General features: G+C 46.0%; 1 protein-coding gene across 2 annotated transcripts in view; it reads left to right on the top strand.

Moving 5' to 3' along the window:
• The window catches only part of SNX10 (sorting nexin 10), a 50,742-nt gene that overhangs the window by 11,937 nt on the left and 13,755 nt on the right, over positions 1-25,050 (top strand). For both annotated transcript variants that reach the window (XM_033165480.1, XM_033165479.1), the window contains 4 exons: positions 2,911-2,956; positions 16,546-16,632; positions 21,623-21,723; positions 23,551-23,649. In XM_033165480.1, coding sequence (XP_033021371.1) covers positions 2,933-2,956; positions 16,546-16,632; positions 21,623-21,723; positions 23,551-23,649 — 311 coding nt within the window. In that variant the 5' untranslated portion in view covers positions 2,911-2,932. The remainder of the gene's footprint in view (positions 1-2,910; positions 2,957-16,545; positions 16,633-21,622; positions 21,724-23,550; positions 23,650-25,050) is intronic.

The following is a 25,050-nucleotide window of genomic DNA, read 5'->3' as shown; positions in this document are numbered from 1 at the left end:
TGGAGATGTCTGGTCACCACATTTTGGCCACTAGCAGCTCTATCTGGCAAGCTGGCACAGCTGGCAAGCAGCTGGCTTGTGGGGCAGCACAGCACCAAACAAAACACACCTTTTGGTTCTGCGCAAGCCAACTGATTTGCGCAGGAGCTCGGCTCCCAAAGACAGCTGCACAGATCCGCTGGTCTGTGGGGCACCTTGGCATTCCATTGTGGTGACTGAAGCCGAGGTTTAAGTTGCCATTTGGCTCCCGGCTTTTAAATATCAGTTTCTATCGCTGTAACCATCAGACCACACACTGTCTCTTGCATCTTGTTTTTCAGCATAGCCAACCAGAAGCCTCTGAGAAGCCTATAGGCAGGATATTTCTGCCTAGCAGATCCCTTTTACTGCATGCTAAGAATGTCCAATATCCTGCCAACGTAGCAGTTTTGCATGCTAAGAAAGTCCAATATCCTGCCAACGTAGCAGTTCGAAAGCACGAAGTGCAAGTAGATAAATAGGTACCACTCCAGCGGTTAGGTAAACGGCGTTTCCGTGCGCTGCTCTGGTTCGCCACAAGCGGCTTAGTCATGCTGGCCACATGTCCCAGAAGCTGTACGCCGGCTCCCTCGGCCAGTAAAGCGAGATGAGCGCCGCAACCCCAGAGTTGTCCGCGACGGGACCTAATGGTCAGGGGTCCCTTTACCCTTTAACTTTTAAGAATGTCCAATACCCATTTCCTAGATCTGCATGCTTTTTGGGAGCCGACCTGCGAGGCAGCTCTGTGCCTTGGCTTTGCTCCTGGAAAACCCTGACTTAATGCCTCTTCTGGTGATCCTACACACCAGACGCTTAAAGCAGAGCTTTCCAAACTGTGTGTTGGCTGCAGTGTGCAGGTGTGTTGCACGAGCACTCCCCACGCACCTCCCAGGGCTGGAAAGGGGTTAGTTTAACCCAGGCATAGGCAAACTCGGCCCTCCAGATGTTTTGGGACTACAACTCCCATGATCCCTAGCTAATAGGACCAGTGGGAATTTTAGTCCCAGAACATCTGGAGGGCCGAGTTTGCCTATGCCTAGTTTAACCTCTGGTTTGCTAGTAAAACTGAATTACTGTGTCATGAAATGATACATGTCTAAAAAGTGTGTCACCAACATGAAAAGTTTGGAAAGCTCTGTCTTACAGGAATATAACTGTCTGCTGCCTTCATCTCCCCTACTTGTGTTGGACCCCCGAAGAGGCGCCAAGCGACAGAATCAACAGCCTTCTCATTTATTGCTTTTAGCCATTTCTGGGCGCAACACCCGTGACTTTATTTTAAGCCTCTGTTGTCCTATGCTGTTCTTTCGACTTCATTAACTCCTGGACCCAGCTGCAAACGGGCAAGAGTGTGCTTGATCCCTTCAGAGCTTGTTACTAAGTACACATGCATTAAGCCCGCATTTGCAAAGAGCACAACAAGAAGACTCATGCAGAAGCTTTCTGCCCTGCCCAAATTGCCATGTAGCTTGAAAAACAGCTGATCAGTACTGTATTTAAAGTGGCCTATTCCCAGGCTCATCTGACACTGAAAGGAAAAGCCCCACTATGTGGTCTTCCCTAAGAAAGTTGCAAAACTGTGAAAAGTTTCTTGTTTTGAAGATTGTCTTCAGGCTTTGTCTGAGCGCGTGCTGAACTTCCTGATTCTCAACTTTGGGCAATGGGATAAGAATACTGAGGAAGGAAATGCCTTGCCCCATATTTTCTTAAAGATTGTGAGTTATTTTGGAATTGCCAAAATGTTACATAAGTTTCTTCCACCATTAAATAATAAAAGAAAATGGAGTCAATTGGTTGCCGCATCTCAGTGTGCCGAGTCCCATTTCATTCTCTGTTTTTTGTCAACACTCTCTTGGAAATTCCTTCTTGATCCTGGAGGAATTTTTTTTTTGGGGGGGGGGACATGCTAACTCTAGGCTGCCCAAGGTTGTGCCGATCAGTTATATGTAAGCAGTGTGGGTTTTTGAACCATGTAAACTCGCTTTTAAAATAATCTTCCTTAAACTGAATAAATTCAGTTCATTATTATGAATGAGGGAAGTGGCTTCTTGGAAATGTTCTCATCGGTGGTCAAGGGAGAAGCAGCCATCTAAAAGATGCTTTTTAACAGCACGGCTTTATCAGGAGCTTGGAATGAAATTTGAGAAGTAGTTTGGCTCTAGAAATCCTATAAAGTGGCAGAGTTGTAGAAGGTCACCATCTCAGGGTGTGCAGAACATGGTTCTTCTCTCTCTCTCTCTTTCTTTCTTTCTTTCTTTCTTTCTCTCTTTCTTTCTCTTTCCCCTGAACCTCATACTGCCTGTGACCTCCCGTAGGGAGTAGCAGTTCAGGGAACAAGTTTTCCCTCCTCAGCATCGCACCTTACCTTACGTCAGAGAACCATAGTAAACTTTTGCAAGCAGAACACAATGGAAGAGGCTGTAGAAAGGTACAGGGAAGGCTTAATTAAGCACACCTCTTGATTACCCTTGCAAGGCTAATGCAATTTTAGGCTGCATTAATAAGACCATCAGGAAAGCTCTTCCAGTGCTTGACCCAAATCTACCCTTCTATTAGACCTGATCCTGTCCTCTGGGGCACAAGGGAACAAGTCTCTGCCCTCTTCTGTGCGTCAGCTATGCAGGTATTTGAAGAATGCCTTCATGTTCCCCCTTCAACCTTTCCTTCTTCAGGCTAAAGATACTCAGTTCTTTTCATCTTTGCTCATAAGAATTGCTTTCTGTTGCCCTGCTGCTTGTAGTTGCCTTCCTCTGAACTCATTTCAGTTTGGAGAAAAAGATCCCATTCAATACAGCCCTGTAGTAGTAGTAGTAGTAGTAGCTGTTGCTGTTTTCGTTGTTGTTAATCTATTTTCAGTGTTAATTACTTAGGCTTGGCACTTTTATTTTTTAGGTATTCACATGCAGTTTGCAAGATGACGCCAAAGCATGAAAAACAGGTAAGTGCTTCAATGTGTGTGTGTGTTGCTTTTTTAATTTGGAAGGGGGTGTATTCCTAGAAATCAGGAACTTTGTTTTAGACAGTCATACCTCTAGATACAATCGCTGTGGGTTGCGTTCCGCACGGGATATGAACGTGCTGAACCCGGAAGTACCGGAACGGGTTACTTCTGGGTTCGGTGGTTCACACATGCGCAGAAGCACCGAATCAGCGCCGAATCGCACCGTGCACATGCGCAGACACGGCGCTTCAGGTTGTGCGCTGCCCGTGTTGTGAACGGGGCTCTGGAACGGATCCCGTTCGTAACCAGACGTATGACTGTACTACTAAAAGCAGAAATGTTATGCAAAAATGCTTCTGAATTGATCAGCCGCTATTCAGCAATCAGCTGTCAACTTGGGTGTGACTATATCACCAACCAGCAGTGAGTAAACAGGCCAGCTTATATCTTAGGAGACAAAGTAGGGTTGTGTAATTGCTGCAATGAAGAGATGGCAGAAATAGTCCCCCTGGCTTGTATGTTGTAATGCGGCACATCGGGGAAGTCCCAAGTATCTGGCTCTTTTGCAAGCAGGGGTCACAACAAAAGACAATTCTGCTGACATAGGCCATTCCTCAATGCTTGGAAGCAAGTTTGGAAGACCTTTGTCCCTCCAGATGCTGCTGAACTACATCTCTCATCATCCCTGGGCATTGATGATGCTCGCTGAGGTTGATGGGAGTTGTAGTTCAGGACAGCCAAAGGTTTCCCGCCTCTGGCTTCTAAGAGCCTTGTGTACAGACTGGCTCCCAGACAGGAGTTGACTCCTGCTATGCTCCTTCCTGGTCCTTTTAGCTCAGTGTGACATGGCAGCTAAGCCAAGGTTAGACTCAGAGTGTCGACCAACCTAAGGATTGTGGTTAAGGAGGAGAGACCTTAACTGTGATCCCAGATTCTTGGATCTCTTGCTAAGCCAACCTTTGTCTCAGTTGCCATGCTGTGTTGAGTTAAAAGGACCAGTGACGGGAGCGAGCCAGCAGTAAATTACACCAAGTAAGCTGGAGTTGACCATTAGCAAAAACAGGATCTGCACAGGAGGGTCAGGCCTAATGAGCACAGCAACTCATCTGTGGCAGGACTTGCCCCCCCTGAAGCAGTTGTGGAGACTGAAGGTCCCTGACTTCCCACAGCTGCCTAACTCCCCTCCTCTTCAGGGTTTTTCCCACCCAAGCAATCTGAGATTGTGCCTGCGTGAAGCTAACACCTCTGCTCTTTTCATGCCTCTCCTGGTTCTGTGAGACCAGGGGGGCTTGTCACAGGAGGGAGAGATGCCTGTGCCTCTTCACCAGACGGCCTCATCTCTGCCTCTTGGCTTCCCTCCTTTCCTGCTTCTGATTCTGGACTTCTCTCTGCCACAGACTTTCCCCCCACTCAGTAAACGCTGCTACCTCTTCAGCTTCCGACACCTCCTCCCCCCAGTCTGCTCCCTCTTCTCCCTCTGACCACTCATTGCTGTCCCACCACCACTCCCCGAGCTCTGAGCCTTCTTCCCCTGGGGGTTCGCCAGCTTGTTTCTCTGCATCCAGCCAATCTGTGACAACCAGGGAGGGGCAAATGGGCTGCAAACTCCTCCCCCAGGACCTAGCTCATTCACACTGAACCATGGTTTAGTGTGAGGCAATAGTTGTGTTCATACCAAACCATGGTTTAGTGTGAACGCAACTACTGTCTCAAAGCCTAATGTATCTCAAAGGACTGAGGATAAAAGAGGGGGCCGTGCATATAACATTAAGCTCATTAGAGGAAATATTGTCAATAAATACATCCCATGCTTCTGCACAATCACGGCATGTGCACTCTCTGGCTGATCCTGAGTCAGGCCAATCATTCATGTAGATCAGTGCTGTTTCCTTTGATTGACAGAGGGTCTGTAGCCCCTAGAACGAGGTCATTCTCAGCTTGACTTCTTGACATCCTGCCACTTTGCTCTCAAATGGGCTTTAACGAAGAGGAAATTGGGAGCTTCGTTTTCCCTCGTCAAAACAATTTTTTGTGGGCAAATATAGCCCACAAGGAGGGAGTCCCAAGTTGCCCTTGTTAAATGTTTGGGGACAGGCAACAGCCTTTAAAATGCAGCACCCCTGTTTTGTTATTGCTGATGGATCTTCCCATTAAAAAGGCATTGGAATCCAGGCACAGTGGCATTAAGAATTTGAAGTTCATTCATGCAAGCAGCAAATGTAGAAATAATACGTATATATATATGGGCCTGGTTGTTGTTTTTTAATGAGCCCAAACCAAACGGACACTTAGGTTCAATGAGACAGAACCAAAATCACACGCTGCTAATGGCAAATAATGTGGTTATAATTGTATGCGGAGAGACACCTTGATGTTTCTGAGCATCTTTAGGTCTAATGTTAGGGACATAACAATGCCAGTTTATTGTGAGCGATTGGTTCAGTGAATGAAAGTTAGGATGAAAAAATAGTTGTCTGTCTTTCAAAGTGGGTGGGGGATTTTGGGCCCCAGGTCCTCTCCAAGCCACACCTCCTTTCTAGCCAGTATACCTGCAGGAGTGTCTCCACCCCCATCGTTCAGCCTGGACACTGAGGTCCAGCTCTGAGGGCCTGCTGGCAGTTCCCTCACTGTGAGAGAGAGAAGGAACCAGCCAGAAAGCCTTCTCAGTGGTGGCGCCCGCCCTGTGGAGCGCCCTCCCATCAGATGTCAAGGAAATAAACAATTTTCTGACTTTTAGAAGACATCTGAAGGCAGCACTGTTTAGGGAAGTTTTAAATGTTTGATACTTCATTGTATTTTAAATATTTTGTTGGAAGTTGCCCAGAGTGGCTGGGGAAACTCAGCCTGATGGGTGGGGTATAAATAATAAATTATTATTATTGCCACACCCTCCCCCCAGCCTCTTGACTGTTTTTGCTTGATTGAAATGTCTCCTTGAACTCATGCTTCTTGCTTGTCTGGCAGGAAGTTAAGAGAGAGTTGTAGGGCCTCACAAGAGTGAGTTGTAAAAACAAACCTACCAAGGTGAAATTTATGTTTTCTGCACCCACCCTTGCCTCTGGCCCTCAAGAAAATGCAGCCTGCAGGCTGTAAAAGATTAGCGTACAATTTTTAACTTTCGCTTTTCATTTAAGGTCCTGCTCATTAGTGGTGAGCTTGTGGGGAAATAATTGGCATGGAATCCACAAAGGGAGTTGCTCCTTGTACAGCAGGTATAGTTTGGGGAAGTTAGCAAATTCGAAAATTGCACATTGAAAAGCTTCGCACGGCTTAGAGATGGGCCACCACTTCTCCATCCTGTTTCAGTGGCCTGCTGCTTATGGTAGTAGCTGGCCAGTCCACTTCCCCTCTGCTCTACTGTTCTCACACCCCATCCCCCCAATATATTGACCTCCAATTGGTGACATGCTAGGTGTTCCACACACAACACACCCCTTCTTGTCCACTTATTGGTAGAGGAACCCCCCCCCCCGGCTTGATTAGGAATTGGGCTTCGTAAACAGGAAGACAAGGAAGAGTAAATAGTTTGTGGATTGCTCCAGATTGTGCCTCCAGTGATCTTAGGAGTGCACTGAAGTCTGCACATTTTCTCTTTAAAAAAATATATATTTTTATTAAAGATTTATTAGTTTACAAAAATATGTGCATTGTCTCTTTTTTCAAGTTGTGTTTTCTGCAGATCAGTTTCATTTGTAGTGAGACATTAGTGTTGCATGCAGTATTAGGTTAGGAAGAAAAGAGGGTGAGTGGGGTCGGGTGGTTATGCTTCTGTTCTTCTACTTAGTGTATGTGTGGGGTTTTGTGTCAGCATCACTTGTAGGCGTTCTCTTACTATTCACTTGTTATATTTCCTTGGTGGTGAGAGAGGTTGGGGGTGGCCAAGGGTGTGGTTGGTTGTCTTTGATTGGCTTTAGTGAGATTTGTTTTGGGGTGTGTGTGTGTGTGTGGATTTTTGGATCAGGTTAGCCAGATTGATTCACATGCTGTCAACGGATTCTTTGTTGTCTTGTTGGGCTATGTATCTGATAAAGGGGAATCACACTGGGATGAAGGCGTCTTCTTCTACAGTGGTGCCTCACAAGACATTGAAATTAATTCGTTCCGTGAGTCGTTTCGTATTGCGAAAAATTCATCTTGCGAAGCACGACCATAGGAACGCATAGGAATTTAATTCCCATAGGAATGCATTGAAATTTCGTCTTGCGAAGCACGACCATAGAAAAATTCGTCTTGCGAGTCACCTAAAAATCGCAAAACCCTTTCGTCTAGCGAGTTTTTCGTTGAGTGAGGCATCCGTCTTGCGAGGTACCACTGTATTTGTCCCTGTGTCAGTTTCATTTTACAGTTGTACCTTGGTTCTCGAACACCTTGTGACTTGAACGTTTTGGCTCCTGAACGCCACAAACCCGGAAGTGAGTGTTCTGGTTTGCGAACGTTCTTTGGAACCCGAACGTCTGGCACGGCTTCCGAGTGAGTGCAGGAAGCTCCTGCCGCCAATCGGAAGCCGTGCTTTGGTTTTCAAATGTTTTTGGAAGTTGAATGGACTTCCGGAACGGATTCCGTTCGAGAACCAAGGGATGACTGTACAGTGGTACCTCTGGTTAAGAACTTAATTCGTTCCGGAGGTCCGTTTTTAACCTGAAACTGTTCTTAACCTGAGGTACCACTTTAGCTAATGGGGCCTTGCGCCACCGCTGCACGATTTCTGTTCTCATCCTGAGGTAAAGTTCTTAACCCAAGGTATTACTTCTGGGTTAGCGGAGTCTGTAACCTGAAGTGTATGTAACCCGAGGTAACCACTGTATTGGTTAATTTTTCTAATAAGGCTGTTTCCCATACTATTTATTACCATTGGTCCGCGCTTACTCCTGACTGTTCTCTCCAATGTTTGGCTATGATGCTTCTGGCTGCTGAGAGTAGGTGGGTTATGAGCTCTTTATGTGAGCGGGTATTATTATCTTGGAAGATGTTTAGTAGGGCCACTTCTGGGGTGACTTCTAATACTTGCTTAGTTATTTTGCATATTTCCTGTATGACTGATGTCCAGAAGAGTTGGATTTTGGGACATTCCCACCACATGTGGAGGTATGTGAGCACCTCTCCTGGAGTCTGTACATTTTCTAACTGGCTGCCAATCATCCAAAATCTGACTAAGAGTTTTCCAGTTTCTGGAGCCTGGCTTGTGCTGTCCCTTCTGCTGGCCTGGTAGCGGCAAGGCAAACCCACTGCTCTGTTCTGTCCCTGATGTGTCTCCCTACTATGGCAGTACTGCAGCAGGTGGCGGGGACCCTGGGGAATGTAATTTTCCCAGGGCTCCTGATGTCCACCAGGGCTCAAGTGCCAGGGCCTGGGGAAATGATATTTTTCACGGTACCAAAAGCTAGGCTTCTTGGTGTGGCCACAGTTGGCAGAGAATAATTACTTCTGGCTACCCAACAGTTTCATATCTGAGTAGTTTTGAACTTGGGTCTGCTCAATTCATGTGCTTAACTCTGCCCATTATTATATCCCGTCAGCTGCTAGGGGAAGATGAGGCGGCAGCTAGTTCTGTTTTCCCCCATTGCTAATTGCTTTCTCAGACTGCTCAGTAGTTTGTAGCTCTATGAATCTGCAAAACACAAGTCTATGTATCATCTGTTGTTTCCTTCTCTCTTCCATTTCTTATAATGCTTACTCACTGCGAATTTAACATTCTTTCTGGTATTATTTTTCCGGTGTGTGTGTGTGTGTGTGTGTGTATCCATAGAATACCAATTTTAACATTCTAGTCCAGTGTTTCCCAAACTTTTTGGTCTCCAGCTGCTTTTGGACTACAATGCCCATCATCCCTGACCACTGGTCCTGCTAGCTAGGGGTGTAGTCCGAAAACAGCTGAAGACTCAGGTTTGCGAAACACTGTTCTAGAATGTCACTTAGCTGTTATTGCTGCTTATAGCCATAGATTGCATTGAGGAACCTGTGTGGCCCGCCAGATATCATTGGACTACAACTCCCATCATCCCTGGCTAGGACTGTTAGGAGGAGGTGAGCCATTGTTTCCCCACCTCTGCACCTCTGCCCTAGATGCATAATCATCTAGAGAGCTCCTCAGCAAAAATGTGTGTTGTTCTGAGTGCTTGTTCTAGAACACGGGTTTTCTCGAAGCACAGAATGGCAACCAGCTTTCTCTCCATCCTTTCATGGATTTCACAGCCTTGCTAAAATCGTTGTAGCAATAGCGGGAATAGTGTGCTAACCTCTATTTCCTTAGAAGACTGGGGAAGCAAGGCAGGAGGGGGAATTCCCCTAGAGCAGGAACGTCCAACAGGTAGATCATGATCTACTGGTAGATCACTGGATGTCTGGTAGATCACTGGCAGATCACTGGTTCCCCCCAAAGAAGCTCAACAAGTTTGGCTCCCCTAAAAAAAGCTCAACATTTTTGCCCTGCACCCCAAATGGGCCTTCCTCCTTCTTAAAAAAGCTCAACAACTTTGACCTGAACCCCCCCAAAAGGGGGTAGATCACTGCCAGTCTTTAGATCGCAGTCTCTTGGGAGTCGGCCATCCCTGCTCTAGAGTAACAGAGGACAAAGAATTAAAAATACCACCTCACTTTTGCCCCTTCCCCTCGATTTGGTTATTGCCGATTGCCACCATTCAGTTCATTTGCAAAACCTCGTTTTTATATTAGGTACTGTAATTTATGGCAAATAAAATAATCAACCAAGGTAATGCAAATATATTCTGTATTCATTTTACAGAAACATTCTAGCTGACTTTTCTATGCCAAGTGTAATTAAGCTTAGAGAACCAGTTTGATGTAGCTGCTAGTGCTGGACTAGGACCTGGGAGTACAGGGTTCAAATCCCTGCTCAGCCACGAAGTGAGCCAGCCACTATCTCTCAGCTGAACCTACCTCTCAGGGTTATTGTGAGGATAAAATGGGGAGGGTGAAGAGCCATGTACACCATCTTGAGCTCCCTGGAGGAAAGGTGGGATATAAATGTAATGCTAACACTCCCTGTGGCACCGGTCTTGAAAGACCTACATTGGCTCCCAGTACGTTTCCGAGCACAATTCAAAGTGTTGGTGCTGATCTTTAAAGCCCTAAACTTCCTTGACCCAGTATACCTGAAGGAGCGTCTCCACTCCCATCATTCAGCCTGGATACTGAGGTCCAGCTCTGAGGGCCTTCTGGCGGTTCCCTCACTGCAAGAAGTGAGGTTACAGGGAACCAGGGGTAGTGGCACCCGCCCTGGGGAACTCCCTCTGATCAGATGTCAAGGAAATAAACAGCTGACTTTTAGAAGACATCCGAAGGCAGCCCTGTTTAGGGAAGTTTTTAATGTTTGATGTTGTCACTTTTTATTATTAATATTCTGTAGGGAGCAGCCTACAGTGGCTGGGGAAACCCAGCCAGATGGGCGGGGTATAAATAATAAATTATTATTATTATTTACTATATCATAGTGTGTCTGACTATTAACCAGAAGATTGGTGGGTCAAGCCCACCCAGGGACTGCTGTGGGTAGGATTCCTGCATTGTGCAGGGGGTTGGACTAGATGACCCTTGAGGTCCCTTTCAACTCTACTAGTCCATGATTCTAGGAACATCTTAAAAATCATTTCCCTCGTGCTTAAACTGGGCTCTGGAAAGCAAAGGGAGCCAACAAGATTCTACAAGAAAAAACTCTCAAACGACCAGTTTGGTAGTCCCAGTAAAGATATTGCCTAGCTGTTTAATACCCCTCTTAAACCATTGCCAACCATTGCCAAAGATTTTTAGCACACGTGTTAGCAGCGTGTTAATTGGTTTACCAGTGCCAGGATGTCTGTGTCACCAAGAAGGGTTTGGTGAATCACCACTGTTAACTACATAATTATTTGCATTTCATTTCCCTCTGACCTCACTTGTTTGTTTGTTTGTTTTGCACAATATTTCCCCCTACCCAAACCATGTCTGTACCTATAACTCAGGATGTCCCTATAACTCAGGATAACATTCCATCCATCTGATGAAGTGGAACACATGGCACAATCAGTTGGTTAGATGTTGTTGTTGTCAGTTGGTTAGATGTTGTTGTTGTTGTTGTGGTGGTGGTGGTGGTGTCGTCATTTAGTCGTGTCCGACTCTTCGTGACCCCATGGACCAGAGCACGCCAGGCACTCCTTCTTCCACTTTTTCCCGCAGTTTGGTCAGACTCATGTTAGTAGCTTCGAGAACACTGTCCAACCATCTCATCCTCTGTCGTCCCCTTCTCCTTTTCTCTTCTCAGGAGGTGGCCAAAATATTGGAGCCTCAGCTTCAGGATCTGTCCTTCCAGTGAGCACTCAGGGCTGATTTCCTTCAGAATGGATAGGTTTGATCTTCTTGCAGTCCATGGGACTAGGCGCCTCAAAAGCTATTTCTTGTTTTTTTTTGCTGCCCACACTCACTTGGCTGCTCTTCTGGAAATCCCTTTCATGTATCTGGTGATGGGAGGTTGTTGCTTGTCAAAAGTAGATTCTGCAATGTATTGGTTACCGGTAATCTCTTGCAAAGACACAACAATCCTTTGCTGCTCTTACTGTGCACACTTCCAGAATTCGCTCCCACAGTAAACAGTGATGGCCACCAGCTTGGGACAGCTTTGAAAGAGTTTTATCTCACAGAAGATATGATCAGTGACGTATACTAGTAGTAGACACTGCTAAAATTTGGGGTTGGCTTTTACAGCCCAACTCTTCATCAAAGGATTTAAGTGTCCCCTAAGTCCATTATCTTTATTTTTCTGTTGCAACAGAGCTCCCTGCCCCCTTGCGAGGAGGTGAGGACCCCCAACAAAGGTGTGCAAGGACTTTTAAAGACTTTAGAAATTGCCCAGCCCCTTCGACAAAGATCACCCAAAAGCATCACACACGTTACAGAAAGAGGCAGGCTACAACAGTTTGATAATAGTATTATTTATGTGCTACCCATATAACTGACTGGGTTGTGCCAGGCACTCTGGGCAGCTCCCAACAAAAAACAGTAAAAACACAATACAAAACCAAACATTAAAAACTTCTCTGGAATTTGAGATTGTAGCTTGTCTCATGTCTGACAAGATTACCTGGCCAGGGTGGCCATTCTTTTGAGATGGTAAATACCTTAGTTATGGAATCCAGGTCACAGACCTGCCCTATTCATACACAACATATACCCTTAAGAGACAGGATTTGTAAGGGAAAAGAACCACAAGGAGAGTTTTTTCTAGTCCATTTCCTTGGGCAGAGGAAATATTTGGGGTCATTAAGAGTCACAACGGCTTCAGGATTGCTCTCCTGTGCTATTTCAGACGTGTGGTTTATATACATATGTAAGTGTGTTTACCCAGTGCACTTAGGATCACTTGTTTTATATTTGAGACCTTATAATTCTTAGAACAACTGAGTACCAGTTGCTGGAAACCACAAGTGGGGGAAGTGCTTTTGCACCCAGGTCCTGCTCCCAGACTTCCTGAGAAGCACATTTCCTGATCCTAAGCACATTTACTAAGGCAGGGGTCGGCAACCTGCGGCCCATGGGCTGGATGCGGCCTGCGAAGACCATTTTACCAGCCCACGAGCCGCCCGCAAACTGAGCCACCCGCTTGGCAAGTCTTCCACACGCTGCACTAAACCGGTGCAGCGCGGTGCAGGGACTCACTGAGTGGTGCCAGAAATGGCACGTGTGCACACGCAGATAGCAGAAACTGCATCTGCGCATGTCCAGACTCCAAAAATTGCTTCTGCACAGGCACGATTTTCGGCATCCGGGCATGCACAGAAGCGATTTTCGGCACCGCAGACATGCACAGACACGATTTCCAACATTGCACTGTGCCAGTCTGGCCCACGGATGAACTCCGTGGAAGTGATCTGGCCCATGTCCGGTAAACCTTGCCGACCCCTGTACTAGGATATAAGCCCTTTTAAACTCAGGACTTCCTTCTGTGTAAACCTGTGTAGGATTTTGCTGTAAAATTGTATTTCTTAAGAAGGTAGTCTTAAAAAAAAAAAAAAAGTAGATGTGTTGCTTGTTTAAGCACTGGATACGGGAGAGTGAGAAGGACAAAGGATCAAGGTAAGAGGGAAAGCAGAGAGAGAGAGAGAGTAAATACAGAAACAAAAAGCTATCCAGCCTACCTGCAATAAAAACAACATGTACAGAAGGGAAAATACCTAGGTAAGGGCCCTTTGAAATGAAATGGGGGAAATTCCAAGGAGAAAATCCCTGTGTGTGTTTTTCCATAATATGTTACCTGGTGTGGTTTCCTGCATTTTTCAACTCAAGCTAAAACTTAATACAGTACAGCAATAGCGAAGGTTGGCAGGTGGTGTTGGGGTCTTCCTCCAGAGGGTGAAGGCACTGCCTGTCTAGGAAGGCAAAGGCTGGCTGCACTTCTTCTGCTCTATGGTTTGTTCTCTATGATGCAGTTGTGGTTGGTGTGGGGTGGGCGGGTGCCAGTGCTTGCCTGATCGTCCCATCACTGGCGTCGCTGTATCTTACTGGGAGGTGGAGGAGCGAGGTGGCAGCAGGGTTGTGCAGTCTCACCACCAGGAGCACTGGTGTGTTCACACCATGCTAACCTTCCCTGTCTCTTGGGTAAGGCATAGCAACTCCCATGATGAAAGGTCAGGTAAGGGGGAAGAGTGTTGTGAGAAAATAGAGCAGTTATAAGTTGTACGTAAGTAATACACCAAAACATTGCCCATTACAGTGGAACCTCAGTTTTCGAGCATCTTGGAAGCCAAACGATTTGGAACCCGAGCCCCAAAAATCTTGAAGCAATCGCTTCCATTTTCGAACGCGCCTCAGAAGTCAAACGGCTTCCGCTGCATGTTTTTCCATTTTTTTAATGGATTTTGCCGACCGCTCATTGATCCTCAGTTTTTGCTTTAGGCTAACATTCAAATTGGCATGAGTTTGGCCAAACTGCGGGAGGAAGTGGAGGATAGGGGTGCCTGGCGTGCTCTGGTCCATGGGGTCACGAAGAGTTGGACACGACTGAACGACTGAACAACAACAACAACAACATTCAAATTGCTTTTTTGGTTGAAAAGCCAGGATCTATCTATCTATCTATCTTTCTTTCTTTCTTTCTTTCTTTCTTTCTTTCTTTCTTTCTTTCGTTTCATTGTGCTTGGGAAAGGCCATAGCAGCTTTTTGCAGTGTTCTGGTTTGTCATGTAAATAAAAGTTGAATTTTTCCTCTTGTTTCATCTGGACTTTCCCTTTAGATAACATGAAGCCAGATCATGTACTGTAAATAAAATGGTTGGGCCTGCCATGATTAACTGTGGCCTCCAGGCAAAGGTTTCTTTTGATCTCCTGCCCCTCACCCACGCACATCCCATTTATCTTTTGTTTTCTTCAACAAGGCAACTTGTAAGTGAGCAATTATATCCACAAATTGGTAGGTTTGAGCACTAAACTCAAAGCTCAAAGAACGGACTTCGGTCTGATAATGAGAATTTGGACAATGTTTTCATGCGCTGAAAGAAATCTGCTTTTCACCGGCTTTTTCTCAAACTGCGGCACGGAAAGGTGTGTGGGAATGGAAACCCAGAGGGGAATGGTAGCATCTAGAACAGGCATAGGCAGACTTGGCCCTCCAAATGTTTTGGGACTACAACTCCCATCACCCCTAGCTAACAGGACCAGTGATGATGAGAATTGTAGTCTCAAAACATCTGGAGGGCCAAGTTTGCCTATGCCTGATCTAGAAGCTGATGGTGCCTTACCCCTCCAAGACCTCCGTGAATTTTAACTGAATTTATATTGCCCTTTCCTGAGGAGCTGCCTCTGTACCAGCCTCTTACTCGCTCACTGGAGTTGAGATGGCTTTTCACCAAAGATAGACTAAATTCTGTACAGTTGATGGAGTTTAACAAATGTTATGGGGTTCAGTATGGGGGGGCTGAGCATTGCCATCCTGGATCCCCAAAGGTAGAGGATCTGGTACGCTTTTTATTGCAGTGTCCTTTCTATTGAGATCTGAAGATTCGCTACCTTGAGCCCCTTAGTGTTGGAATTACTAATAACAGCTCTCCTTCCAGCATTCATCCTGTATTTTTATCTTGTGAACTGCTTTGAGTTCTTCGGATGATGGGTGGTCTATAAATCATCATAATCATCAATATGTATTGGCCGGAGAAGATTATTACCTGTATGTGACATTTAGGATTGTGAAATTTGTTCCATTGGCTGTAGGGAGGCGGAAGACATTTGCCATTTGAATGTTAATACATGTTGATCAGTAGTAATGGAATAATTTTAATGATATTTCAGCATGGTTCACAGTATTTTGCATGCATCCGCTTTGTTGTTGCTGTATTAATGGTATGTGTGAATGGCCTGATTGACTTAATGAGCAATAAGCTTTGTGAATCAGGGCATACAGCACGGGTGGCGCTGTGGTCTAAACCACTGAGCCTCTTGGGCTTGCTGATCAGAAGGTCGGTGGTTCTAATCCCCGCGACAGAGCTCCCATAGCTCTGTCCGAGCTCCTGCCAACCTAGCAGTTTGAAAGCACACCAGTGCATGTAGATAAATAGGTATCGCTGTGGTGGGAAGGTAAACGGCATTTCCGTGCGCTCTAGTTTCCGTCGTGGTGTCTCGTTGCGCCAGAAGCAGTTTAGTCATGCTGGCCACATGACCTGGAAAGCTGTCTGTGGACAAACGCCGGCTCCCTCAGCCTGAAAACGAGATGAGCGCCGCACCCCATAGTCGCCTTTGACTGGACTTAACTGCCCAGGGGGTCCTTTACCTTTTACCACATGTGTCAGTGCCTATGAAAGAAGGCTCCACTTAACTAGATCTGTTCATTGTTATGTGGGCACTGGTCCTATGCACAGGATGGGAACAACTCAGATGGAGTCAGAGCACTGACTGATCTAGCTCAGTGTTGCCGACACTGTCAATCAGCTCTATGGGGTTTTAGACGGGGATATTTCCCGGTCTTCCCTGGCGTTGGCAAGGAATGAAACTGGGACCTTCTGTGTGTGATCTATCAGTGAGCTGCAGCCTTTCCCCACAAACCACTGAGCTATGGCCATGGGCGAGCTAATCCTCAGATTAGAAGAATTTGGGTCTTGTTCCTTTGAACAAATGCTTCTGTTTGAACAAATGCTTTTAAGCCACTGCTTTGTAGTGTCAATCGAGGGCACTCTCTGCTCCTTTGAGTTTCATTCTTCTTAAATTATTTGCTCAGCGATAGTGACACAGGTGAGCTTTTCTAAGGAGGCTCCCCACCTGTTTGGCAGCAGCTGTTGCCTGCATAAACCGGACAGAAAATCCCTGAAACTGTTAGCTTATACAATCGCACATTGGTTCGCTGGAAATACACTGCATTATTCAATTTAGAAATTCCCCTCTGGCGAGTTGACAAGTAGTTTTCCCGTACATGTGCCACAGGCAGGATGAGTCATGGCTTTTCATTTTGCTTCCTTATTCCCCCCTCCCCCAGCCCATATTTAAAGTCTGTGACATCGGGTAACAATAACAGAAGTGGCTTGGGAACAGCCTCGTTCAAAACTCTCTTATAGAAGGATTCTTAACTTGCATATTCACCGCTTTTTCATTATTATTATTATGCGCTTGCAGGAATTTGTCACGGTCTTGGTGCGAGACCCTCGGATAAAAAAGGAAGACTCCTGGCATTCGCATATAGACTATGAGATCTTCATTCATGTAAGTACACCAGCTACAGGGGAAATGCTTTTTACGGCACTTTTGCCCATGTCCTTTGATCACTGTGTACATATGCAAACTGTGCCTTACAGTGCATGAGACAAGTGGTGTCTTTATATTGATGTGGGAGGGGGGTGCTAACCCCCAGTTCAGGTGCCCAATCAGCCCCTCAAGCCCGTTTTTTCTGCCACCTTCCCTCCCAATTCCACCAGTTTTGGTGGCAGCAGCAAAAGGAAAATAAAAAAATAAATAAAGGAGACTCAGCACTGTGGAGGTCAAAGCCCAGTGTCTTGACGGGCACAATCCTTTCCCTGGTTATCAGATCTGATGTGATGCTTTTGGTGGCTCCACATGCCCTTCAGGTTCAGCTGTGGCCTCAAGCCTTTAATGTGGCAGGCCCTGACCTGCGGAACTCCTTGCCAGTAGAAGTTTGGCCGTACGATCCAGAAAGGGCCTCTGCCAGCCAGCTCTTAACCCAATGGTGTTTGACTTTTTTATTGCAATGCTGTGTTTTTAGTCTGCATGCTGCCTTGTGATGTTAGTCTGCATGCTGCCTTGTGATGTTTTCTACAAAAGTGCCAATTATGCCTAGCCCAGGAGCATCTCCACCCCCATCGTTCAGCCTGGACACTGATGACCAGCTCCGAGGCCCTTCTGGCGGTTCCCTCACTGCGAGAAGCAACATTACAGGGAACCAGGCAGAGGGTCTTCTCGGCAGTTGCGCCCGCCCTGCGGAACACCCTCCCACCGGGTGTCAAGGAAATAAACAACTTTCTGACTTTTAGGAGACATCTGAAGGCAGCCCTGTTTAGGGAAGTTTTTAATGTTTGATGTTTTATCGTGTTTTTAATATTTTATTGGGAGCCGCTCAGAGTGGCTGGGGAAACCCAGCCAGATGGGTGGGGTATAAATAATAAAATTATTATTATTATTATTATTATTATTATTATTATTATTATTATTATTATATATTTAAACAATAAGCAAGCAAATAAATGTTGATGAGCAGAAAGGGGACAGTAATCCCCACTCCAGCTGAACGTCATAGTTGTCCTGTATGCCCTGTGTGTGAGAGGCTGTGACATAAGATTTTAATTAAAAATAAATAAACACCTTTCAGTATGTACATACTACTTCAAAATAGCTCCCCACCCCATATTGCACCTCTGGGATTAAGTCCAGAGATCTCCAGGCAGACCTCCTGACCACCAGCACCACTTAGAAATTCCTATCAGTCCCGACATGGGTGGCATCCTGCAAATTGACTAGTGGCAGGAGGAAAACTGGGCAAATTGGACACCATGGCTCCATCCGGTGCTTACTGACCCAGAGGGAAGCCCCCCTGATTTCCAGTGGGAGCTAATGCCAAATGGAATGCGCTCAGGTTTGCAGCCTGAGACTCGGGGAAGGGCTGTGGCTTGGTGGTAGAGAACATGCTCTGCGTGCCCAAGGTTCAATTTCATGTGTCCCCGGGAATGTCCCCTGCCTGCAGCCTCCAGAGAGTGGCTGCCAGCCAGTGTAAACAGTGCTGAGCTAGGTTGGTGTGACTCTCTATGAAGAAGCTTCCTATATCCCTAGCCTAGAAGGTGAGTGTGGCCTCTCTCGGACCGCCGAAGAAAAAAGAGAAGTTCTGTTCTGCATGTGCCTTCGAGGGACTCTCTTGGAATGCAGCCAGTTCACAACTCTGGCGTGTTTGCTGAGCTAGCTGAGTGTGCTAAAGGCACATGCTCATGCGTTGCATCTTCCTGCAGGGCTCTGGTGGGGGAGAATGGGCTGGTCTTTCCCTTGTTCTCGCAGGGTGTGCGGAGACAATGCAGATTGTAGTGACGCCGCTGTTGGTTTTTCAAAAATCAGTTTTATTGGGAGTGTACAGCATGAAATACGATAAAAAGCCAAGCTAATCTAAAGGAGATAAATGAAGGAGAAGCAAGAATAAACAAGAGAGGGAAAGAGTAAAACAGAGAGACAAAGGACGAAAAAGAAACACGAGGTCCTATATCTTAATTACAGTATTTTTCTGTGTATAAGACTATATTTTTTCCTAAATTTTTAAAGTTTAAGGATTCATCTTATAAATGGATAGTGCATAGTGCATTTTCTTAATTTTGAGTCTCCAAAAATAAGTTGCGTCTTATACACGGAAAAATACGGTATATCTTAACCCTTAACCCACAAGCAGAAGAGCAAACCTTCCCAGCTCTCACCTGGGAGCTTCCCTCTCTTCCCCCAGCCTCCCACCCTGGGAGATCTTCTCTGTCCTCATGTGTGTGAATTGTTTCTTGTAGGGAGTCACCCCCCTCCCCCCTTTGCACTGTTCGACTTAGGAGTTCAGTGTCTCACAGTACCTCGGAAGTCGAATGGAATCCATTCCGGAAGTCTGTTCGACTTCCAAGCATTCGGCTTCCAAAACGCGGCTTCTGATTGGATGCAGGAAGCTCCTGCAGCCAGTCGGAAGCCGCGTAAGCCTCGTTGGACGTTTGGCTTCCAAAAGAAGGTTGGAAAACTGGAACGCTCACTTCCGGGTTTGCAGTGTTCAGGAGCCAAATTGTCTCAGTACCGAGGTGTTCGGGGAGCCGAGGTATGACTGTATTAGAAAAGATCATGATTACTGTTTCAACTACCCATGCTTCCCCTGGCATTTCTCCGTTATTCTTCATACCTGGCTTATTGTCTAGGCTCGATTTTGTACCCTTTGTTAACACGGTAATAGAATTGTAGAGTTGGAAAGGGGCCCTGAGGGGCATCTAATCCAACCCTTTGCAATGCAGGACCACAGCTAAAGAATCCCTGACAGTAGCAGTAGCAGTAATAATAATAATAATAATAATAATAATAATAATAATAATAATAATAATAATTACTTTATTTACACTCCGCCCATCTGGCTGGTTTCCCCCAGCCACTCTGGGCAGCCCCCAACAGAATATTAAAAACACTATAAAACATCAAAAATTAAAAACTATCCTAAAAAGTGCTGCCTTCATATGTCTTCTAACAGTCAGAAAGTTGTTTATTTCCTTGACATCTGATGGGAGGGCGTTCCACAGGACGGGCACCCTGCCTGACAGATGAGCCCTCAACCTCTGTTTAAAAACCTCCAGTGGAGGAGAAGCCATCACCTTTCTTCAGATGCAGAAAGGTATCTGAAATTAAAAAGAATACATTTAGAGTCCTTGGGTGTTTCTGTTTTTTCAACTAAAACACAGGCAGTTTTATTTAAATACATGGGGACCCTGACTTACTCCTGGCCCACACCGGGGGGGAGTGTTGTTTCAAATAACTTAATATTTTTGCTAAGGCAGTTTATTATTGGGTGGTTATTGAATCCCCATACCCTAGTTTTACCTGCTTCAGATGTAATGGCCAAGTCTGAAGGCTGCAGCCACCCTTTTGACTTTCACCCTCTCGCCTGAATCCACATCCCTGCTCTTTTCCCCGCATGCTGCCAGTTCTCTTAATCCACTCCTGGTTTGTGCAAATTACAACTTGCCCGCATCTGATTTCTTGTCTTAAATGAAAAATAATCCTAACTCTTCCTTTCTCCCTGTGGTCTGGAGTTTTGATATGTAAGGGGGAAATAATCTTCTTGATTTAATCCAGGACGCTAGTGAGACTAGGAAAAGCAATCACATGAGTGATAACAGTCGGGGCATAGTTTCATGGGCAGGTGATGCATTTTATCTTTCAGGCAGCACTTGGGTGACTGACTTGGTCTCGTGCAGCAGCTATCACCGGCATCCATGACAACTGCATTGTATTTAATGGAACAGGATAAGGACATTGGTGGAGTCATAGAGAAGCACTTAGACTTCTAGGAGTAAGAATCAGGATGTTGGGTGGGCTTTTTTTAAAATGCAGACTTTAATATTTTGGTTCTGTCGCTACACACAACAGCATCCATAGTCTTCCTCAAACATTACATGTATCAAAAGAACTGTGATGGAAACATGGCTTTGTGCTTTAGATGCTAATTATTTTAACCTAGCAATCACATGCAAAGGTGTTCCCGTGATCTGATTCAAGGTTCTCCTGGATTCTCTGTTTAACTGTGGATTGTTTGAGACGGGGTTTGCAGATTCTGGTCTGGGAACTAAAGTCATGTTTGGGATCAAGGGGATTTCTAGGCCTTGGGAAGTTGTTGTTGTTGTTCAGTCGTTCAGTCGTGTCCGACTCTTTGTGACCCCATGGACCAGAGCACGCCAGGCACGCCTATCCTTCACTGCCTCTCGCAGTTGGCCAAATTCATGCTAGTCACTTCGAGAACACTGTCCAACCATCTCATCCTCTGCCGTCCCCTTCTCCTTGTGCCCTCCATCTTTCCCAACATCAGGGTCTTTTCCAGGGAGTCTTCTCTTCTCATGAGGTGGCCAAAGTACTGGAGCCTCAACTTCAGGATCTGTCCTTCTAGTGAGCACTCAGGACTGATTTCTTTGAGAATGGATAGGTTTGATCTTCTTGCAGTCCATGGGACTCTCAAGAGTCTCCTCCAGCACCATAATTCAAAAGCATCAATGTACTTGGGATGTACATTGGCTGAAATCTCCACGTTTTCCACTTGAGTTGCAGCTCCAGCAATTCGCACTATTCTGGCATTCAGGGGCAGTTTTAGAAGGCACTTGTTAGGTGGCACAGAGGCCTGCGGTTAAGAAAGGGGCCTGCGGAGCATTTGCTACCTCGCCATGCCTTGCACTCCTCCTTCCGGCAACCTTCTGAAGCTAAGCTGGTGCCGGACATATTGCTCTGCTTTCCTTTGGACCACATCAGTGAGACCGAGAGGGAGGTCTTCTTGTCATGTGGGCTGCCCAGGACCTCCATACAACACTGCCCAGGCTTGCTTCCCAGGAAGGTCACTTTACTGCCACTAATGCAGCAGTTTGACTTCACCCCCAAGAGGCACACTCCATTGGATGGGCGCAAACAACGAAGTTCTTGGGTACTGGGAAGGCGGTGTGTCTTCGAGTCACGTTGAACAAGTCCTGTTTCTTTACAGACAAACAGCATGTGCTTTACGAGGAAAACGTCTTGCGTCCGGCGGCGCTTTCGAGAATTCGTGTGGCTTCGCCAGAGGCTTCAAAGTAACGCAGCGCTAATGTGAGTCAACGTCCAAACGTTTTTGAAACGTGCTTTTTCCCTCTCCCAAAGCGTGGGTTAAAAACCTCATTTTTCCCCCTGAAAGAGGAATAGGAAATAGAGCCTTAATCTAGTGCTGTGGGGGGCGGGGAGAAGAAGGAGAAGAAGAAGAAGAGTTTGGATTTGATATTCCGCTTTTCACTACCCGAAGGAGTCTCAAAAGCGGCTAACATTCTCCTTTCCCTTCCTCCCCCACAACAAACACTCTGTGAGGTGAGTGGGGCTGAGAGACTTCAAAGAAGAAGTGCTTGATCTTTCTCGCCTCCTTGTCAGGACCGGCCCTACCTGTAGACAGAGTGAGGCAGCTCCCTCAGCACAGAAGATGTTGAGGTGGGGAATGGCAATAAAATGCTGGAGACTGTGCTGTGTGTGCCACATGGCCTGCACCCTAGCCTGCTTCGAAATAAGATTCAAATGCCAGTTCAGTTGACTTTTGCATGCAGGATGTGCAGGGCTTTTTCTTGTCCTTTGCCTTGGGCAGCAAAATACCTTGGATCGACCCTGCACCAATAATCAGTGTTACATGTTTGCAGGGTGGGGAACGTGGAGAAGAGGGAGGCAAAGGCTTCCATTCAGACCATCCATGTAGTGCCTCTGCCTTTCCCAAGTCTCTTGTGCTATTAATAATATCCTGTATTATTTATGAAGTCCTTGACGTTTCGCTAAGTGCTGTGCAGGGTAAAGGATGCTGAACGGTTTGCTAAGTGCCTGGCAAATAATTAAAACAGACAGGCCCCTGCCAGAACAACTTAACATATATATTTTTTTACATGGCACAAAGGAAGGAGAACATTTTGTGGACGAGGTACAGAGGAAGCTACAACATCAGTCATACATGAGAAGGGTACCCACCCGTTCAGCAATGCACATGCAATCCCAAGTTTAGTGTGGGTAATCATGAACAAGCTGTGATTTTTGATTCTCATTTGCTGGCCATAGTTTGTCAATTCAGACATCGCACCAAGCCATAGCTGTGCTCTCTTTAACTATGGCTTTGTGTGCTGTCTGAATCGAACTACTGTTCTTAGGAAGCTGGCTTTGGTCATCACATAGATATCACATTCAGAACACTCCTCTGCCCAGTGAAACTATGGTCTTGAAAGCACATAGGGCCACCATGTTATGGAAGCCAAGAGGTCTGGGCCAGTACCTGCATGGGCCATGCCAGGGAACCAAACGTATGTCACCTTGTTTTTCAAGATGGAAGAAAGCTGAGAAAGCGATGTAAGAAAACACTAATTGCTGAGGGAGGGAGGAGTAAAGGATAGGAGAGATAGGGGTAAAGGATAGGAGAGATACCGCCATCTAACACTTCATGTTTCAAATGAAGGAGTTTAGTAGCCCATGGAAGCTGTTGCTGCAGTGTATCAGCTAATATTTAGCTTGCCCCAAAACGGTTCATTGCTTTTGCCGCTACAAGCAAACATGGCTGCAACTCTGATCTGAAATTTGCCGCCAAAGTGTGTGGCTGTTAGCTTTGCCAGGTGTTAAGTAGTTGCCCATAGAAATCCCAAGTCCGTATTGTTGCCTCTTTCTCCATCTGAGTTCAGCAATCCTTTTTAACCAGTGCTATTTTTCTAGAAAAGGAAGTGCCGGAACTCACCAGGAACGCCTCCCTTGTTCTCTTAAAAGGGCAATGGCGCCCACCTGATAGGTGCCGGAACTGAGTTCCGGCTGAAAAAAAAGCCCTGCTTCTAACAAACCAACCCACAAAAGCGTTTTTATTCATGTGTTCATGTGTTCATTTTGGGCTACTCACGCTTTCTGGTTTGTGTGTGTGTTTTAAAGACAACTGCCAGAACTTCCAGCCCGGACGCCCTTTTTCAACACCAATAACCCCCAACACGTGGACCAGCGCCGACAAGGTTTGCAGCAGTTCCTCCAAAAGTGAGTGCGCTTGCTTCTTCTTCTTTGGTAGTTTTCTCGTTTTAATGAGGTCATTAATTTCCGGGGCCTCATCCTTTGTACACGACAGCCACCTTGTGGCCACAGTTGTGCATTTGCACAAGCTCCCAGGTAAGGGGTTGCATAACGTGGCTCACATGCTGAGCTCACTCCGTTTCAATTCCTGCATCGTTTTGTTTACTCTGGGATTCCCACCCCCCTCCTTTTACCCTTTGAAGCAGCACTGCGTGTACGTATGTTTTTCTTGAAACGTGATACGATGAAGAAACTAAATTGCCACTCCCTGGTGCAAGCTCAACAGACTTAAAATAGGCAAGAGGCTTAAATTATCCCTTTTTTGCAGCACAAAGAATATTAAAACCTTACTTAAATAAAGAGGCAGTGTATGTATCGTGTTCAGTCACTTGAGGATTGCAGCATCAATGGAAGTTTCACAGCAATAATTGCTCTTTTTGTTGTTGTTCAGTCGTGTCTGACTCTTCGTGACCCCATGGACCAGAGCACGCCAGGCACGCCTATCCTTCACTGCCTCTCGCAGTTTGGCCAAACTCATGTTAGTAGCTTCGAGAACACTGTCCAACCATCTCATCCTCTGTCGTCCCCTTCTCCTAGTGCCCTCCATCTTTCCCAACATCAGGGTCTTTTCCAGGGAGTCTTCTCTTCTCATGAGGTGGCCAAAGTACTGGAGCCTCAACTTCAGGATCTGTCCTTCCAGTGAGCACTCAGGGCTGATTTCTTTAAGGATGGATAAGTTTGATCTTTTTGCAATTGCTCTTTTAATATTAATTTTACTAGTTTTCCAAATTTTAACAAATCCATCCAAATTATTTAAATTTAATACACCCCCCCAATAATTAGGTTTCCCACTCCCATTACAAACATATGTCCTGATGTTACCATTTCCTTCTTCTTCAGTCACCTTCTCAACCTTCTACTATAATTGCTTTTTTAATGTACCTGCAAATTAGAAGCATAGTCCACAGATTTCATAAGAATGTAAGGCGAACCTACTGGATCAGGCCAATGGCCCATCTAGTCTAGCATCCTGTTCTCACAGTAACCCACCAGATGCCTGTGGGAAACCGCCAAGCAGGACCCGAACGCAAGACCCACACTCTCCTCTCCTGTGGCTTCCAGCAAATGGTATTCAGAAGCATTGCCGGCTCCGATTGTGGAGGCAGAGCTGAGCCATCATTACTTGTAGCCATTGATAGCTTTATTCTGCATGGTTTTGTCCAACATTGCCTCCTGTGGCAATGAGTTCCACAGCTTAACTATACACTGCATGCAGCTGTGCTGTCAGTTTTGAATCTTCCAGCCTGCAGCTTCTTTGGCTGTCCTTGAGTTCCAGGGTCATGAGAGAGGGAGAAAAACTCTTCTCTG

The sequence above is a fragment of the Lacerta agilis genome, chromosome 12, assembly GCF_009819535.1.
Source record: "Lacerta agilis isolate rLacAgi1 chromosome 12, rLacAgi1.pri, whole genome shotgun sequence".
In the NCBI taxonomy this organism is placed as follows: domain Eukaryota; kingdom Metazoa; phylum Chordata; class Lepidosauria; order Squamata; family Lacertidae; genus Lacerta; species Lacerta agilis.
The sequence above is the reverse complement of the archived record's forward strand: the minus strand, read 5'-3'. Positions and strand labels throughout refer to the sequence as shown.